The sequence below is a fragment of the Juglans regia genome, chromosome 12 (assembly GCF_001411555.2).
Source record: "Juglans regia cultivar Chandler chromosome 12, Walnut 2.0, whole genome shotgun sequence".
Classification (NCBI taxonomy): domain Eukaryota; kingdom Viridiplantae; phylum Streptophyta; class Magnoliopsida; order Fagales; family Juglandaceae; genus Juglans; species Juglans regia.
Window position 1 is genome coordinate 28,240,377 of NC_049912.1, and position 20,870 is coordinate 28,261,246.

At 31.7% G+C, this 20,870-nt stretch overlaps 1 protein-coding gene across 1 annotated transcript; it reads right to left on the reverse strand.

The window, feature by feature from the left end:
- Nucleotides 1-5,823: 5,823 nt before the first annotated feature.
- LOC108983748 (ethylene-responsive transcription factor ERF003-like) lies at nucleotides 5,824-6,952 on the reverse strand. Its single transcript, XM_018955494.2, has 2 exons — nucleotides 6,806-6,952; nucleotides 5,824-6,527 (listed from the first exon to the last, which is right to left on the reverse strand). The coding sequence occupies exons 1-2, from the start codon at nucleotides 6,886-6,888 to the stop codon at nucleotides 6,101-6,103; spliced, it is 510 nt and encodes a 169-aa protein (XP_018811039.1). The 5' UTR covers nucleotides 6,889-6,952; the 3' UTR covers nucleotides 5,824-6,100.
- Nucleotides 6,953-20,870: the final 13,918 nt, after the last annotated feature.

Below are 20,870 nucleotides of genomic sequence, written 5' to 3' on the forward strand. Positions count from 1 at the left end.
TTGATGGATTCTAAGATTTCAATATCAACTCAACAAATTCAAGTGTTATTGAAATATTCAATGATATAACATACCGCGGATCCGGGATTTGAGCTAGATGGTGTTAGCGTAGATGGTTGTTCTTTCCCATTTCCCATGCTGAGAGGGAGACAAATGCATTATAAATATAAATATAAATATAAATATAAATATTATTTATATAACAAATGCATTTTAGAACAATATATAAAGAAGTTAGTATTTTAAGATCAATGTGTAACCATCAAGTATTTTTAGATCAATATATAAGTGCAAACTTGTAAACGAACAAATAAAGTTGACCCCAAACAACAAATTAAGAAATCTAACCCGTACAGTTCAACTAATGACATTTGTTTCCTTTAATTCACCAGAACACTAATTAATGCACATGAGTTTGTGAAGCTTATAAAGAACATAAACACAGCCAGGAAAACTCAAGAAGTTCATTTCTTTGCAAGTATCAATGCAAAAGGAAAAACCATTAATTCATGATGTTTTGCAAACTTTATGAGTTTGGCTTGCATCTGGGGTAAAAAATTACAAGATCAATAGTTCTAGGTACATAACACCAAATAGAGATGACAGAATTTTTGTTACAAGATTCATGCATGGTTAAATTTTCCAAAACCACTACACAATTTTTGTTTAGCAAATGATTTCAATTTTTTCAAGCTTCTTTTGATGGTGTGTTCTGGGTCCATTTTAATGCATTTTATATTTTCTAAAACCACTACAGAAATCTGCTATTTTGATGGTGTGTTCTGGGTCCATTTTAATGCATTTTATATTTTCTAAAACCACTACAGAAATCTGCTATTTTGATGGTGTGTTCTGGGTCCATTTTAATGCATTTTATATTTTCTAAAACCACTACAGAAATCTGCTATCTCCATTAACCATTAATGCTATAAAAGTAACAATATCATAACTACCTAGTGCTTCAAATGATTTTTACTGAGATGATGACTTCTCACTAGATCTGCCCACGAACTCTGCAGTGCTTCTGTCGAAGTACCCAACAACCTGTTCAATACAAAAGCTATCATTGAACTGGTATTTTAAACACGATAAATATCAATGAACTGAATAAATTTTTGTTTATGAAATTCACCAAGAATGTTCGAAGGACTGGGTCTCAATCGAATGTACTTGGTTTCCCTCTCTGCGTTCGCTATACAGCAGCTGTACGAAATCTCAAAATTAAATCTAACCCGTATTGGGCAGCTCTAACTTGAATCAAAGGATGTCACGCGGGATGAACAATGGAAACCAACGACGCACGACAGCGAAGAAGGATCCGACGCACGACGGCCCAACTCTCTGGTTTCGCACCAAGATTCCCTCTCTGGTTTCGAACGAAGACAGGTTCCCTCTCCACGAATATAGGTTTCGCACGACCTCTCTTGTTCGCAAGAACTCTCTGCTTTCCCTCTCTGGTTTTGGTTTTGATCTACTGCAATCTACATTACGCAGCTTTTTGGTGCCGATTTCCCTCTCTGGTTTCGCAAGATGCATCCAACGCACGACGGCCCAACGGACGACGGGACTGGTTTTCACTTTCTTCCTTTCTCTGGTTTCGAACAACGCACGACGGCCCAACGCAGCTTTCGGTTTCGTTTTCGTTCTCTCCCTCTCTGTTTTCTTTCTATTTTGGTTTTCCCTCCAGCCTTCCTTCCGCCTTTTTTTTTTTTAATTCATTGCACGCTGACATGGCAGACTGCCACGTCAGCCGGTTCCGCGGCGGGTGTAAAACTCGGTTGTACCTAGAACTATTGAATAGTAATTGGATATCAACCAATCCGGCCAACAAGTTATCTTGCTCTATTGATTTTTTAAAGTAAAAAAGTTTATCACTTTCCTAATTTCATTTTCTGCCGAACAAAACCTAGGCCGATCGAGCCCATTAGGATCTTTTCAAGTTTGTGCTTAAAACGTTGAGATGATGGGCTTATATCTACTCCCTCTTCACTGAATTCAATCGTTCTTCCAAGATCCAAGTCAACTACACCCTTTCCTTTCTTGGGCGGTCGTGTTCTTCGACCCAACTACCCAAGAAGAGAGAGAGAGAGATTGCAATTGGAGAACTTAAAAGACAAACAAGATGCATTAATGTAATTTATGCTCGACATAATAAATTAAGCTAGAGCAATATTCGTTGATTTGTAAGAGGAGTTTAAAACTATAATTTTTTTTTTTTCGCAATTTGATTTGTTAGCAATGTAGGTGTGTTGATCTCTACTTCGACTTGAAAATAGAACTTCTTACTGTTTATGCCACAAAGACATAGAAAGATATCAAGAGATGATGTTTGTCTCATCTTCTAATAATCTTTATTCTCACGAGGGGGCGCCATTGCTGTCTTGCTGAATTGTGCGTGCATGCTAGCAGTCACATGGTGATGGTGGATGTCCACGTGAAGGATTAATGGAGGAGGGGAATAGAACAAGAGCACATATGATCAAGGAGGGAAAAGGATGTAGCCAAAAGAACAGGAACCCCCTTTTGTTTTCATTATATACAAGATCATGAGGTAAGTACTAGAAGGTATAGCATGAATAGCGCCTACATGAAGGGATGGGAAAGGAGAAGAAGAAAAAGGAAAACATATTTAGGTTACAAACCCATGTCTTGCGCGTACATGTTTCATGTGCATGTGCGCGCGCGTACGTACATGTAAATGACTCTCTATAAGTATGTGAGAGAGAGAGAGAGAGAGTTTCAAGTGATCTTTTCTAAAAGCTCATTCTACGGACAGAAATGCTCGCCGCAGGCGCCCCCACAAGCATATCACGCGTATTTCAAAACTAGAATTCTTGACTAGCATGCATTCCAATGATTTGTATATATTAGATTGGAATAATGTTTATTAATTGTCATTAAAGGCCAACATCTTGCTAAGTGTCATATATATGGCGGCCCCCGATCTCCATGATTTGGACATATATAAGATTCCTTGTATTATGACCATTTAAGGCTAAATCGATACCTCGTTCAACAGCAATAACTTTTTCCCATCTCATCGACGCACATTTGAATTATGTTTAACAGCAATTAATATATACATGTCATGCATGCATGAGAATTTTAATCTTGAACGGTCATGAGGGACAGTATCAATCAATTCCCATTCAGATAAATAATCATGAGGCATGGTTTTAGAATAGAGGAATTAATTTACCCCCACCGTCTTTTCAAGTATTACAATTTAAGGGGTACAAGAAAAATAAATAAAAAAAAGAGGCATGCAGAACTTTTGGTCTCTCATGAGTCATCATTAATCTTTTCCTCGCATATATACAAATATTTGGCATGCATGCACAAATTAAAGCTATATGCACAGTGAAAAAGAGAGAGCAATAAGTCATTAATTAATATTGCATGCATCTAGTACTTGACATCTTTTATCAACACCATCATGTTTATGTGTTAGATAGAGACCATCAGAATTTAATGGTACGTATATGCTGTTTTTTCTCTGATCTTTTCCCCCCCAATTAGATCTTGATTGATAATGATATATACTCAGCAGTTCCAATGTTTGAGAGAATATATGGATCTTTGTAATAAATAAAAAACCTAATTCACGACGTTGATCGATGCGACAGTTCCATATTTTGTGTGATCAGTACTTTGACAAGATAAAAGTTCCAACACACGATAAACATGTGGGTCCAAAGTGTTGAGTCCCACTAGGGCTTTAATGTAAGCATGGGAGAAATTATCATACAAAAGATCATGACTAAAGCAGCTGATCAGCCTTCATGCACAGTACTTCAACAAAAGTGAACGAATTAAAGTGCATTTCCATATCATATGAATGGTAGTGTAGCCTCCAAAAAGCAAAATGCTTTACTTATGAAAGAATTATACTCCCAAAATATTAGAAGATTTCTTGGGATTAATGCAGCAACAATTCCGACGTGTGTGGCAAAATCTTTTTCAAATTACTTTTCATGGACTCGATCTTATATATATAGGCCGATCGAGTGTTTTGAAGTTTCTAATCGGAGTGAAAACTTCGGTTATAAATAAATGGTAAAACAATTGCTCTGGCTAATTAATGGTGTGATATCCATCAAATTACATACATTTTTATATTTTATATAAATATATTAAACAGGATTTTAGTCATATTTGGCTCTACTTTGTGTTCAAAAAAGAGGGGGACAAGAAGACAATAAGATAAGTTGCTGATTATCTACTGATCAGAACATGTCTTTTTCTAAATTTGGGATTATTAAATGAGATATATATATATATATGTATATATATATCTATTTTTTAGTTCTTGAAATTTACCTATGAATTTGTTTTTTTTAAGAAGAGCACGTAGTCTAATTTTATTAATTACCCTCATTTATGGCGTGGCAGATCAGGAAATTAACCGTCGTTATATACCTATGAATTAATTAATAGCTAGCGGTTCTTTTGAGTTTGGACTAAGCACACTGAAGATCATCTTTAGACTCGCGGACCTTGTTATATATGGAGTTGGATGATATATAATTTTGTAAGAATCTTAACTACCTTAGTGAGCTAAGAACACTGACTTTAGGGTGGATTTGAAACTCATTAATTAGACTTCATCTGCTTTTCTCCTTCTTAGAGATTAGGTTGTTAAAAAAAGGGATTAAAAAGAGTGTGTGTGGGTCAAAAGTTCTGATGCTGTTGATCAAGAAATCAACGGATCTAAGCTGGAAGGATAACAAAGCTGTCTAGTCTAAGATCAGCCCGGAAAAAGTAAGTGGGAAAACAATAAGAAATGTCTATTTAGAGAAGAAAATGGACCATCGATCAATCATGAGCTCCATTCTGTGCAAACGTTAACCACATATATAGTTGGCAGCATCTGAATGCAATATTTGACTAGCTCCTAAATTGGATTCTTAGTCCAAAGTATAAGGTGCCTTTTATTTCTATTGTTATTTGAGTAACAATAAATATTAATGTCGGGTTCATGTCGCGTATCTATCTATCTTCTACTTAAGACTATCAAGTTCTGCATGCTGATCTAATGAAGGAATGACAAACTGAAAGGGAGTGGCATCAACAACCCAATTATCCAGCTAAAGCAAGAATTCGTGTGCTCCCATTCAATTGATGCATCAAGATATCAAGCAGGACCCTTTTGTCCCTGAAATTCCATTCAAACAAAAGCACCAATATTGCATTCATATAAGAGCCAAAAGGCCTCTACTACAAAATTAATAATGGGGTTATAAATAAATACAGAGGACTGTTGAACCATTCAGTGAGTTCGAGACATTGACAAAATGGGTGCTATAATTGCTCAAGCTGTAGGCTTAATTTGTCCCTGATGTTTCTTCCGTATCAATCTACCTCAATGTGATCCTTGCCTGAAAACAGCGACATCACCGGGGGGCTGGATGCATGCACGTTAACAGTTTTGAACAAGATTTACTGTAGAAAAACACCGACATAATCATTTCCGATCTCTTTTCTTCTCCCACTCTTTCACCTTTATCTCGGTATACTCCAAAATTGGAGGTCCTGTGTTTTTTTTCTAACTTCCATATATAGCGAGTAGTACTACTTACACGAATCGGCAGGAGTAGTAGTGCTCAGTTATTTGTGAGGATTAACAGTTGGTAAAAAGCAGCAGTTGTCATGATTTCATTTCGACAAAAAGATCCATATCCAAGTTCCTGTATATCTTATTTCACACACCCAAAAAAAAAAAGGTCACTATACATCTGGGTCCTAAGTATTGCACCTTCTGATTCCCCCATGTCCGTACCTTCAAAGTTTGGCCAATTTCATTTCGCTTGCTGACAGAAAGAAAGGAAAAAAAAAAACAAAAGCAAAAGAAAAGATGGAAATGTGTCTTAATTTAATGATACAATGCTTTATATGTCGGCTAGCTGCTTAATATGACATTCTAACAAATTCATGTTTCTTGAGATACATGTGCATCTTAGATTTCATTGCTGCTTGGTTGGCGTGCTCGATCAAATACTTGTTAGAGAAAATCATATAGCATTATTACATAGTTATGATCTCGTATCTAAAAAACAAAAAATTGCCATGGCAATTAGAAGATGATGCTACATTTTATATCCTACGGTGGAACAACAATGTTGCGGAGCTCAATGGATCCATAATACAGCAACTCCTCAATCATTTGCTCTATATGGTCATCTTCAAGAGTTTTAAACTGCTGATGATGATCAGAACTCTCCACTTGGCCCTTCTCGCCACTTTTTCCTGCAATGCCATTACTGGGGGAGAAATGGGTGTGCTCATGTGGAGCTTGGGGCTCGTTTTCTGCAGAATTTTTGGCCATTTGGAGGGATGCCAGGTGACATTTGTTTAGCTTGGCTGTCAAAGTTTCTGATAGAAGCTTGGAGGAATTGGATTGAGACTCATTGGGATTGTAAGAGAAATTGGTTCGTGCTTTTGGCCCGCACATGAGCCTTGCTGCTTCATCATATGCTCGAGCTGCATCCTCTGCAGTTTCAAATGTGCCCAGCCATATTCTTGTCTTCCTGTGCATTACAATTACATACATCAGAACGTTTCTTCAGTGAAAAAAGAAAAGAAAAACACTGACAGAGTCTAACTCCACAAGATTCATCAGTGGGAATGGTTGAAAATGTATCTCGTACAAACGACACCCAAAATAATAATAATAATAATAATTTCAGAAAAATCGGGACGTTTATTTTAGTACAGAGGAAAGCTGAAAGCATAGAAACGTTTATAATTTTGAGGTCTATGAAAAAGATAGAAATGTGCATGAGAGATGCTTAGGAAAGGGAATTACAGTAGAGGGTGGCGAATTTCCGAGACCCAAGAACCCCAATGCCTCTGGCGGACACCTCGATATCGTTTTTGGGGCCTAGCCATGGCGATTAGTAGAAAAACGTTTCAAAAGGCTGCGAGAGCTGAATCGGTTTTGTTAATTGTTAAAAGCGATGCTAGAAGCCACAAGAAAGAGGTGAGTGAAGTAGTGGAGCAAAGCGGGCTTTATATACGCCTCTTTTGCGGCCATTTGGACAAGGGGGTCCTACAAAGGATTGTAGGCTTTTTTTTTTTTTTTTCTTTTTCTTCTTCTTCTTCTAAACATTTAAGCGTGATTAAGATACTGATATGAGATGAGATAGTTTTAAATGAAAGTTAAAAGTTGAATAAAATGTTATTAGAACATTATTTTTTAATATTATATATTATTATTTGGAGATTCGTAATGGCTTTCCTTCTCACCCCATGATACATTCTCAAGCCTTTCACTAGTATTTCTCCTCCTTCCCCCACCATACTTCACAAATAACTATGAAAATTCCTCTAGCAAAAGGAAAATTTAGCACTAACCATTTCAAAATTCATATCCATTTTCCTGATGCCACTGAACATCCCACCCCTCTTTCAAAATCCTCAGGATCTTTCTTAATACTTCTATAGATGATAATCTTCCATAAAATTATAAGAAAAAACATGCACATGCATACCAATAAAACCAAGTTCGTATGATCAAAATAACATGAAATTTTAGAAGTAAAGAATTTCACTTTCTGCCCAAATATGAAGATCCCAAATCTTAACATCTTGCAGTACTTCATTTGCTCAGCAATCAAACAAAGATTAATAAAATCGTCATAGACTGCAAAGGTTTTACAAACTATAGCACATCCAATTGAATCGCTCAAGAACCATATTTGGGCCACCAACTTTCGGGTTCTCCATTGATCAAGAACCATATTATTGCCTCTATGTATGCATGCAACTAGCAGATAATCGCTCTGTGGGAGAGGATAATCAGGAGGGGAGGGGACAGGAAGGGAGAATCGAGAAGAGAGTGATAGAATTGATTACATGAGGTAAGAGGTAAGATCCATCGGAAGAAAAATACATTTCATATATGTGCAATCCTATTGGCTGGTGTGAAAATAGGTGTTACACCGATTGATTTTAAGCTTTTCCCATATTTTATATGTGGATAAAGAAAATTTAAAAGTAGTAGATTTTTATTTTTATTTTTTATTCTATGTATGATCATGCACATCGACATAAATAAGTGATGTTCGTATTAATTTGTTGTAGGTATGGACGTTGCTACGTCCACAGAAGATTTTTACCGAAATTCTTTATCGAACATTTAAAAAAATCTTTTTTTTGTTTTTTGTTTATCTTTTCTTTCACTATTTTTAAAATTTTTTAAATATTTTTAAAAATCTTTTAAAAAAATCACATTTATTTAAAAACACTTACTTAATTATTAAGTAAAAATAAATAAATAAAAATATTTCGGTAAACATGTTCTGTGGGCATAGTGTTTTCCATATGAAACCTACCCATGATATGCCAGCCACACTGCAATCTGATCAAGACACATCCACGTTTGATCATGTAATCTTCAAGCTAGCTAGCTCTCTCTCTCTCTCTCTCTCTCTCTCTCTCTCTCTCTCTCTCTCTCTCTCTCTCTCTCTCTCTCTCTCTCGGGTTTGTAATATGGTAGGAGCTGCCATATTTGACCATGCATGCATATCTTTGTTGCAATATCGATCGGGCAATTCGCGTATACATGATGATACATGCAACATAAATAGATCATGTATACATGATGATACATGCAACATATCGATCATCGCGCATTTTGGTACGTAGTACTGTAACTACCATGACTTCAAGTCATGCAGTCCAAATTAAGCATCATGATCAATCTAATGCATGCATATACATATATACATATACTAGCGTCGATCTGGTCAAAATCCTCAAATTTATTCCAAAACTATCATCCTCTTCGAAGGATCTGGGTTGCAAAAACCCGAAATTGGCCTCTTTTTTTTATGCTCAAATTTAACAGTTACTATCGTTCGAGGTTTACTCTTTTTGATCCAGCTTCTCCCTATGTCTGTGCTAATATTTAAATTGTTGTTGTCAACACATACAAATATGAGGTTATATTCGCGAAGTTTTTGTTTCTTCCATATTTTTTCACTTTATTTTATGCGTTGGGCTGTTGTAATAAATATATTGGTTTTTTTTTTTTTTTGAATGCTTATAAATCCCTACCTTTATGTTTCTCATCTTCTGATCTATTTTCATGTTTTTTCATTTTGTCATTTTATTTATATTTTGGGATGTTGGAATTAATATTTTCTTTGGAAATTTTTAACTTTCAAATGGCTAGAAATCTTTTTGTCTTTCTTATCTTCTAATTTATTTTTTATATATATTTTCCACTGGTTCCAGCATACTATACTATATTTGATAATTCTTTGGATGTGGGCTGAACATTTGTAAGTCGTAGTTTTTTAGTTTTCTTTTGAGTTAAAGAAATTTCTCTAATATTGTTTCTCGCATGTCACTGCAATATTGTTTCTTATCTGACTATCTTAGATGCATTGTTTTTTTCAGATACTCTATACGCTAACAGTTACTATCTTCTGAAGTTTATTGTTCCTGATATATTTCCTTCTTATATATGTGCTCATATCTAAATTATTTTTGGCAACACATAGAGATCAAAGATTACATTAATGACATTCTAATTTTATTTTAACAGTTACCATCTTCTGAGGTTTACTCTTCCTAATATATTTTCTCACTATGTCTGTGCTGATATTTAAATTGTTCTTCGCAACACTACAGATCTAAGGTTACATTGATGAGATTCTGATTTATTTATTTGTTTTGCCATTTTATTTTATGTGTTGGGCTGTTGTGATGAATATATTGGTTGAAAGTTTTTTCTTTAATGTTTATAAATCTTTACCTCTCTGTTTTTCATCTCCTGATTTTTCTTTTATATATGATTTTATATTGTTTTAGCATATTTTACTGTATCTGATATTTGATTAGATGTGATCTGAACATGTGTGATGAATTTTTTTTTTTCGTAGCATCAGTTTTCTTAGGGCAGGTTTGGTAACCAAAACAAAATACAAAATTTTCATCTCATCTCATCATTACACATTTTTCAAATCTCCATACAAAATATAATAAATAATTCAATTTTTTCAAATCTCAATACATTTTTTTCAAATTTCAAAACAATAATAATATTAAAACATAATATTTTAAACTTCAAAACAAAACACAAAATTTTCATCTCACTCCCCAAACCTGCCCGCTTAGTGAATATCTGTAGATGGACACATGTACTACATCTTTTGAAGCTTTTATTTGTTATCTTCTTATTTATTTCTTATATATGTTTTTGTGTTGTTTTAGCATACTTTTGTATGTCTCATATTTGTTTACATGTCATCTAAATGTGTAGTTCATGTGTTGCTAAATTTCTCTTTTCCTGATCTATATTGATAGTTTTTTTTGTCAATATCATTTTTATTTTGAGTTTAATGAATATCTGTAGATGCATCCTCTGATTTATTTTTTTATATATGCTTATGTGTTCTCTTAGCATAATTTGAGATGTTTGATATTTGTTGTGATATTTTTTTTGTTTAGTATCAGTTTTCCTTTGAATTTAATGAATATTTGTATATGTATAGATGTACTACATGTTTTGAAGTTTATAATTTTATTTCTCGCTCATTTTATTTCTTACTTGTATTCTTTTTTTCTTGTATTTTTTTTCTAGATACTGTATACATAAACAGAGAATGAAATGTAAAAGGAGTAGAAAGAAATTTTTCAGATACTGTAGAGAATGGAATTTAAAGAGAGCAGAAAGAAATGAAGATTCAGAAAATAATGGAGGGCAAGAACAGCAGCACAATAAAAAATGGAGATTCAGTCATCTTTCTGAAGTAAATTTAGTTTTTTAAATCCAAATAGTGATGTAAATTTTTTTATTTCTTAGTCATTGCATACATGTAAATAATCGAAGCAAATAATCAGGAAACGGACATAAAAAAACTGACCTGCAAGATTCGAAAGATGAAAGACAAATTTAGAACCCAGAGTCTAAAGAAACAGATTTAGATTTTAGGAAGTTAAAAAGAGAGATGGTAAACAGTAGAAATTAAAGGAATACGAGATAGGCAGCAGCTTAAGCGGTATTAAAGACAAAAAAGATCAGATTCTTGATAAATGTAGAAATGTAAAAATCAAGATAATTTCTATAGAAATAAGCAGGCGGTGGAAGCGGTGAAGAAATATGAAAAAAAAAAAATAGAATCTGATAAGAGAGATGGTGGGGGGCAGTAGGAAACAGATGGGAAGCAATTTAGAATCTGAGAAGAAACAAAAAATGGAAGAAATCAAGCTGACGGAAGATGGTAGAAGAAAAATTTAAAATCTGATAAAAAGGAGAACACATAAATTCGAGAATAAAGACAAAAGGAGAAAATTAAAATGAAAATATTAGAATTTAATAAGAGAAGGAAAATGCTACATGCCCCGCTGGGGGCTCCCGCTGGGGCTGTAGCATTTTTTTATATATTTTTTTAAAATTTATTTTTATATAAATATTTTTAATAATTTTAAAAATTTTTAAAAATAAAATAAAAATTATAATATTATTTAAAAATATTTTCTTAATTACGAAGTAGAATAAAAATTAATATTTAATGATTAAGGAAGTATTTTTTAATGATATTTTAAATTTATTTTATTTTTTAAAAATATTTATAAATGTAAAAAAAATCTATATAAAAAATTACACATAAAAAAGTACATGTTAAGCTCAACGGGAGTCCCCAATGGGAGCTGTAATATGACTATTTTAAATATTTTTAAAAAATATCATAATATTATTAAAAAATATTTTCTTAATCATGAAGTAAAATAAAAAATTATAAAAAAATATTTTTTATAATTTTTTATTTTACTTCGTGATTAAGTATTTTTTAATATATATTTTTTACTTTTAGATTAAAAAAATATTTTCTTAATAATATTTTATTTTTATTTTATTTTTTTAAATATTTTAAAATATTAAAAAATCTATATAAAAATTATTTAAATAAAATATATATTAAATAATACTACGGTCCTAGCAGGGGCTGTAGCACCACCCATAAGAGAAACAGTCGAGGCGGCGGGAAACGGATGAAAATGTAGAATCTGACAGAAATGGCACAAATACCAATTGAAGGACACAAATATGGAAAAAAAAATTCGAGAAGATTGTAGAAAACGGAAGAAGAGAAAATTTAGAAGCTAAAAAAAAATACAAAAAATCTACTCAACCTCTTATTATTCACACAACCTCCACACTCCATATTATTTTTAATTTTTATTATTTTTTCCTTTTATTAAATATTTATTATATGAATAATGAATAAAAAATTTGAAATAATTTAAAAAGAATAAACTCAAAAAAAAATTAAAAAAAAAATTAAAATTTAAAAAATTTAAAAAAGTGTGGAGTGTAGAGTGTGGTCGAGGTTGTGTAGCAAAGCTCAAAAAAATATAGGAATTAAGTAAGGACAAAAGGGACGAAATTGTAAATTGACTAAGAATGACAACAGAGACAGAAAGGGGAAACAAATGCCAAACGAAGGATAAAATTGGAAAAAAAGATGAACGAAATTCGTCTACATTGGCTCTTATTATATATAAGATATATATATAATATATATAATTATCTAAGAATGCATGCATCATGTTATAATTGTGTGAATCTCAGTGCTGATGATCAGGTTATCGGAATCTTGACAAATATTAGCCATATATAGTAGCGCGCGGCCCTTCACGTATTATATCCTCAAGTGACATTATTAGGACTAAGTATATAGAAAAACGCTTGTTGTAAGTGCTTGGTGTAAACGGCGTGCAAACGTGGAGACACTTGATGAGAGAGAGACCGAGCTGATGAGAGAGAGACCGAACTGATGAGAGAGAAAGAATTCATTTTAAATTTGACGTGACATGGACGACTGTACGCTGGTTGTATCTAACGACTGTATATAGAAGAATTGAAGTATATATATTATATATTTCTTCAAGGCAAGGTGGAGGAGAGAGAGACCGAGCTGATGAGAGAGAGACCGAACTAATGAGAGATGAAGAATTCATTTTAAATCTGACGTGGCATGGATGACTGCATGCCAGTTATATCTAACGATTGTATATGGAAGAACTGAAGTATATATATTATATGTTTCTTCAAGGCAGGGTGGAGGCCATGAGATCATCAAATTATCAATCGTTTTCAAAAGAGTTTTAAAGAAAAGAAACTCATGTTGCGAAGGGACAGTTCAAATTATCTTAATCGGTAGATCAGCTAGCTGGCCGCCTCTTTTAGACAAATTATTCGATCCATAATGTAATTTTATTAAAGTTAATTATAAGGTAAATATTTTATAAATTGATATGGTTTCACATGATACATTAGATCTATTTTATAATAAAAATGATTTTACAATCTTACGTTGTACTACAAATTAATTTGTAAATTTATTTTTATATCTAATTATGAGATCTAATTTTTATGACTAAAACATTTGTGTAATTTAAGACCACGGGATAATTAACCATGTTGCCAGTTAAGAACAGTACGGTTGACAATGGACGACTTGTCCATTTCTGGCCTACAAGGTAAGTACTATAGATCCTGATCAAGATCTATAAATCATGGAAATTAAAACTTTAGTTTGGGCTTCAAATATTTCCTAATTTCTTGATTTGTTAATGTTGTGAAATATTAGTCAAAGGCCACGCGTGGTCCGCTACATGAGATTGGTTTTGATCTTCTTGAGGTCATGTAATCCTTATTGGATTGGTCGGTTCTCCCTCATAATTTCTTGTCTTTAGCTCTCTTTGTCGCTAATACCGGAGACTTATTAAATATTTTGATATGAGAAAGAGGGAAGAAGATAAAAAGCTTGATAGATCTCATATCTGCGACTAAACTCCTTACATTCGTAGGCAGTGATGAATCATAAATTTGTTTTAGGCGGCTAAACAAAATTATAATTATAATAAAATATTTTTTATTTTATTTCTATATAATTTTTTTCTGCGGTATAGAACAATCTGATAGTAAAATCTAAAATAAAAATAAAACACATTTAATACAACCTATATATGTATTAAAAAAATATATGATATATCAAGAACAATATATTATTAAAATAACACAAAGATACTCATATAAATATATAAAAAAAAACATAAAATATCTAAAATTATAACTTGAGTTCTTTAAAGAAATAAAATAATCAAGTATTGAATCTAATTGAATTTATAAGTAATTAATTTATAAAATCAAAATAATTTTATAAAAAGGGTTAAAATAATATTTTATAGAGAGTTAGGGTGTGTTTGGATGTTGAAGTGAGTTGAGTTGAATTGTTTATTAAATTTTATATTGAGATTTGAAAAAATTGTAATGATGAGTTGAGATGAATTTGAGATTCAAACTCACCTTTAATATAAAATAAGATTAATATAATTTTATTAAATTATAAAAAATTAATATATATATATATATATATATATTTTTTTTTTTAACTTTTGGAGACCTCCCCTTCGTAAGTCCGCCGCTGTTCTTAGGGTGAAAGATGAGTAGGAATAGTAGTACCATAATAGAGTGTATATGGTAATTTGACAAGACACCTACAAAGTTGAAAATCTCGTAAGAGTCCAAAATACGTCAATTGATGATGAAGAACTGGGAAAGATATATTTTCAAATCACATCATGTCTAAGCTAGGTGCATTAATATTTCTGGTTCTTGCATGCATTCGCGGCGCAGGTGCTTCTTCATCGTGATGATGATCTCTTTCTTACGCACGTGTTTAACATGCAGATGAGTCGAATTTGAGTTGTGCAAAAATTTAGAAATCTGACTCCAATTTCGACTTCGACTTCGCATCGATTTTTATAAGTTATGGATTTTGATTATCCGATTCTAATTTTGATATTCTACATATTTTATAAAAATATATGTATTTTTTTATATATTAATCATATATATTATATAGTTATAACTTATATAATTAATTAAATTCAATAATATATTAATACGAACAAATTATTATAAAATAATATACCTATATTATAATATAAATAGACTAAATTTATTAATAATAATTTAGTATATATTAGCACCATACTATTAACTATTAGTACGTGCCATATAACACTAATGTATAATAACATATAATACTAATTATATAATAACAAACGTATAATAACATTTAATACTAATGTATTATGTATAAACACAAATATATAAATTTATAATAACATGTAATACTAATATATAATAGAGCAGTGCTACGGCTACCGAAGAAGTAGTCCAAAAAAGATTCCGAATAGTGTATTTTTTTATATTTTTCTTTTTTTTTCATATATTTTTTTAATCATCATAAACATTTAAAAAAAATAAAATATTCACATTATTAAAAAATATTTTCTTAATCATAAAGTAAAAAACAAAAACTCATTCGGTATACTATTTGGATCCCGAATTCGGGACCCAAAGCATTTCTCTATATAATAACTAAAGTACGTATAACAATGTGTACTAGTAATGATTAATAATCAATATATAATAACATATAATATTAATATATAAACAGTAACATAGAATAATATATAATACTAAAAATATATACTAATGTATAAACATTAATATATAATAATATATAATGAATAATAACAAAATATCCAGGACTAGTCAGCTATAATTAGATATGTGCAACCACCACAAAGCAATCTGAGCATGAATTTCTGATTGATAAAATGCTATTTTCGTACAAATTAGTACAGCAACTCGATATGTCAAAAGGTCACTATAATTAAAATCGATATGGAAGGAGGTTCATTAATTCAGACACTAAAAAACAATGATATTTTCCAAGAACGAGAATAATAATTATCATTTCTTGAGGAATAATGATAATAAAAAAAAAAACTTACGATCAAAATTTATCTACAAAAATGATTTAAAGACGAAGGGAAAAAGAAAAGCAGTAATTAATATATTCTGTTACTAGTCAATTCAAGCTCGAGAATCGTTGAAATGCAACAATTCAGGACAAAGATTCAGATGAAATAGTAAATGCCAAACAATTTGGCCATACAAACTTGTGTTGGATTTTGAATAAAATCCGAAAACACCAAAATCTCTTGTCAAATCCACGTAGAAAACATAGTAAAAGTGCGTACCTGTTATTGGTTTGGTCTTATACACATTGGCTTTGTCATTCAACCCACAAATTTTTCTCAATGACAATTGCCTTACACATGGGTCCAATACTTAGGCTATATAAAACCCAATTCACTTCATTTCTTTGGACCTACGAATTGGACCAAACAAACCAAGTCCAAGACTTGTTTAAAAATGAAAACAGATGCAACTCACACCAAAACCCTACCCAATTTCCTTAACTTAATGACCCGAGTTCCTATAGCAGAAAGAGACTCTGGTGCTGCCACTGTTCTAGCGACCATTCCGGCCACCGGTCCGGTAAAAAAAAAAGATAATTTTTTGACAGATCTAAATGAAGGGATGCCGATGAGGACATTTTTGGCATCCTCACATGTCTCTGGCAGTCCTTTTTAGTAAAAAATTGAGAATACAAAATAAAAATAAACACTTTTAGCCACCAATTGTGGCGATTTTTTACAGTTCCAGTGGGCTACACACCGATGACAGCCACAGAAACTCATAAACTGAACAAAAAACTTGTTCGCCAAGAACTCCAAAACTAAAAGTGTATGAGTTGGAGTGGTAAAAAATTACAAAATATGAAAAAATGTATATCACAAATAAAACTTTATTTCCGCACAGATCTGACAAGTTGCTTTGGTACCACTTGTTGGATTTTGAATAAAATCCAAGAACACCAAGATCTATTGTCAAATCTATGTAGAAAATATAGTAAAAGTGTGTACCTATAGCCATTGGATGGAAGAGCGCAGTGGTATGATCTTCCACGTCCAACATTCACTCTCTGGTAAAAACTCACAATAATGGGATGTGTAAAGTAAAAAGTGAATCTGGAGTGGGGACCATAACCTTATATATATAACATCCAAAATTCCAGTTTTCCCTATCGCAAAACAATGGAATTACATAGGTTTTTAATGAGTTTCTACACATGAATTGGGCCCGTACCACTTTATGCTCATGAACTGACCAAAATCATAGGTTTTAAGAGATGTGTTGGCCCAGTTATGTCACTTTATTGATTACATTTATTTGGCCTTACAAACATTATCCAAACTTTATATTAGGCAATTATACAATGTGAAATTTCTAATCTATGTAGGTCCATTAATTTAAATAATGCTAACAATTTGATATTTTTAACATGTAGTTGAGTTCAAGAATCACAATGGCTACCTCAAAGGACTTTATTGGGATTAGGGTTCAGAATTGCAGGGGTTCTGGTTCCGAAAGTAGACGTTGAAACTGCAAAATCTTAACACCGAGAAATAGAAAATCAAAAATCAGAATTAGAGTTATCAGGTTTTTAAAAGCATTAGAATTAGAATGGACAGAAGAGATGCTTCCTCAAGGAAACTAGTTGTTGATGTGTTTCGTAGGTCTAGGCAACTCCACACTTGCAATGTTCGAACTATCACTTGTATAATGGAAAAGGGGACCTCAGGGTCCATTGTACCTCTGATGCTTAAGTTAGTTTTTATGTAAGAGATAAAGAGGAAATAAAAGTAGAGATCAGTGTATAAATTAACCTTCTTGTCGGTTGTAGGAAGCGTTTATTTATACCTGACGACCTGATCTCCATGGTAGTGGAGTGTTGCTCTATAGGAGATCGAGTGTTCATGTTGCCTACTCCCCGGGCTATAAGGCACTTAATTTTAATTATAATTTAAATATTTATTCGTTATTAAAAAAAATATACATTAATTTTTTAAGGTTGATATTAGATTTTAAAAGAAAAAATTGGCATCAACTAATCATAATGTTACAAAACTAAAACTTGAAGAACTCCAGTAAGATGATGCCACACCATTGAAATGATGGCTGATGGAGACCGGCGGCCTTCTGTGGTTGAATTTGAGATTTGGGCACTTCGTGTTTTTGAGACGAAGATGAATTTTTTAGAGTTGTAAGCTCGTGCAAAATGAATAGCACGTGAGAGATGAAATTTTTTATGCCAAAATAATATTTGGCCAACAACTTGGACTTAACAGATGCCCTAAAACACTTTTATTAAGTTTTAATAAAATGATCAAAGATAAAAATACTGTAATTTTATTAAGTTTACTATAGTGAATTTTTATACAATTTAGTTAAACTTTAGTCAAAATATAACTTTATACAATTTTTAAATTAAGGCTTCATTTGGATGCACAATTCAATTCAATTCACTTCATTTTTAAACCGAGTTCGACATCCAAATGCAAGTGAATCTCTTCTTAATGCAGTTTAAACATGAAAGAAGTTGGGCCCACAGCTTTTCGAATTTCCATGCATGAGGCAATATTTCTCTGACAAAAGTTGATTTTTTCTCCTTTTTTTTTTTTTTTGGCTATCATCTCTCTCTCAGGATAATTTTTTATTTTTTTTATACAATCTCCGTAAACAGCGTGTGGGGAATAAAAATATCATGTCAACAATAGTAAGTCCCAATTATTTTACAACTTTTTATAAATATATTTAAACTTATCTTAACATTTAAATATACATAAACTTATTTTAAGTAGACTCTACCAAATTCATTCAACAATCTCAATTCATTACTATTTATAAAAAATTCAACTCATCTTAACACATTTCAACATCCGAACGCAGCCTTAGCATTCCCGCCGCCTTCGTTATTTGAGACTTGAGAACGATAGAATGACGAGCTTTCTTTTTCTAATTTCACTGTCGTTGTGTTCCGTTTGGTTGCCGAGAAGATGCAGCGACTATAAGACAAACGCGAAAGCACAACTTTCAGAGATTTCATTCCTTTCTCCTTTCTTCTTTTCCTTGGTAATCAAACAGGGGTTCAGAGGCTATCGTTTTGGGCTTTTCATGCGGAGATCTAGTATCTAACGGATAGAGATTTCTAGGGATTGTAAGTTTGGACAGTTGCTTCCAATAAATGCTTTCTACATGCGAGTGAAGAGGGCGAGTTTCGCCTTCTGAAGGCAATGCTGTATGGATCTGGCATCAACATGCAGCGCGTTGAAAGCAATTGCTGCTATCATTGTTATGATCTTCATGTTCTTATCAATGGACTTTTTCTCACAGCCCTTTGTGCCTGTGGAAATGTCATTGGGCGGCCCAATTTGGGCCATTTATCTGATCCTTTCAAATGCCCCACATCGAAGATTTCTCGTATATACATGCAAATGTCATGATGAACAAGATTGGGTCTTGGAGTTGAGAAGAATCACAACGCTCGATACTTTTCGCCAACTGCTTCCACTGCACAAGTCCTCCATATTGAACAGATTTTCGCCAACTGTTTCCTTTAGTTCTTTTACCATGAGGTATTTCTGAAAGAGGTGCACGTTGGCAAAAATGGTAAGTGGTATAACTTAAAAAAAAGAAAATTCAATAAATATAATATTTATATAAAAAAATAGTTTTTTTAATGATAGATTTTGTTTTTTTTTTTCAAAAAGGATGCGTGATACTTGTATGCCCTAAGGCTGCATGTAGCATTATTCTAAGTGGTATAACTCATGTCCCGTGACTTTGATTGAGATTTGACTCTGATTTATAAAGATCTAAGAAAAATCTAAATCACATTTAGACTTATAATCCAAAAGACTTTAGGCTCGGTTTGGATTGAGATTGAACTTTTAACTCATCTCATCATTATAATTTTTATAAATTTTTATATAAAATATAATAAATAATTCAACTTTTTTAAAACTCAAAAAATAATATTATTATAATATTTTGTTCAACTTTCATTTTATCTCGTCTCATCTCATCGCAACTTACTATCTAAATCTAGCTTTAGGTTTGGTTTCAACAATGAGATGAGATGAGATAAACTGTAACTAGTAGTAAAATGGTTTGTGAGTAATAGTAAAATATTTGAATTGAGATATTTTATGGGGTTTTGGAAAAAAAAAAAAAAGAGAGAAAGAGTTGAATAAAAACAGTATAAAGTTAAAATATTGTTAGAATATAATTTTTAAATTTTATTTTTATTTTAAGATTTAAAAAAGTTGAATTATTTTTTATATTTTGTATGAAAATATGAGAAAATTATAATGATTATGTAACAATTAGATAAAAAAATTAAAGATTTAAAATTAAAAAATATTTATATTTATAATATTTAGATATTGAGATGAGATGCGAGGTTTTCAACATCCAAACTAGGCACAATGATACAATTGAAACTAAACTTACTAAAATCATTATAGAAAAAGTCTTTTTCACTTTCAAATAATACGAAGTCTCATTTATTATTATAGTCACCCGCTGAAATATTTGATATATTGAAAGGAAAATGCTACTTTGTTCTGAGATTTTTCTCTCTAAATTTGATCGTTAATATATTTTAATTTTTTTTAATATTAAAACAATTTATTGCTAATATATATATATTTTAAAAATGTTAAAAATATATATAATTACACTATAAGCACACCCGTATATACATGATAGGTCCATATAGAAAAAAAATAACGTTATATATAGTCGTAGATAAAGGTGCAAATCGGTCGGTCTGGTCTGGTCCGTTTTCAGTCTATCATTTTCTCGAACTAGACCAAACCAAACACTCATAGGGACCAGACCGGATTGGTAGCTATCAGTCCGTTCGGTTAGGCCTAATTATTTTTTTTATTTGTTATTTTTAAAATCAAATAATAAAAAAACTTATTTAAAATACTAAATTAAAATTAAGTGACTTATTAATGTGGATTATGTAACTAACTTAATAAAAAAATATTTTATATGGTTAATGATAATAAATTAGATGAAAATTACATTATTAATTTATATAATTACTTAATTAATTGATAGAATATTAACAATTGTTAATAACATA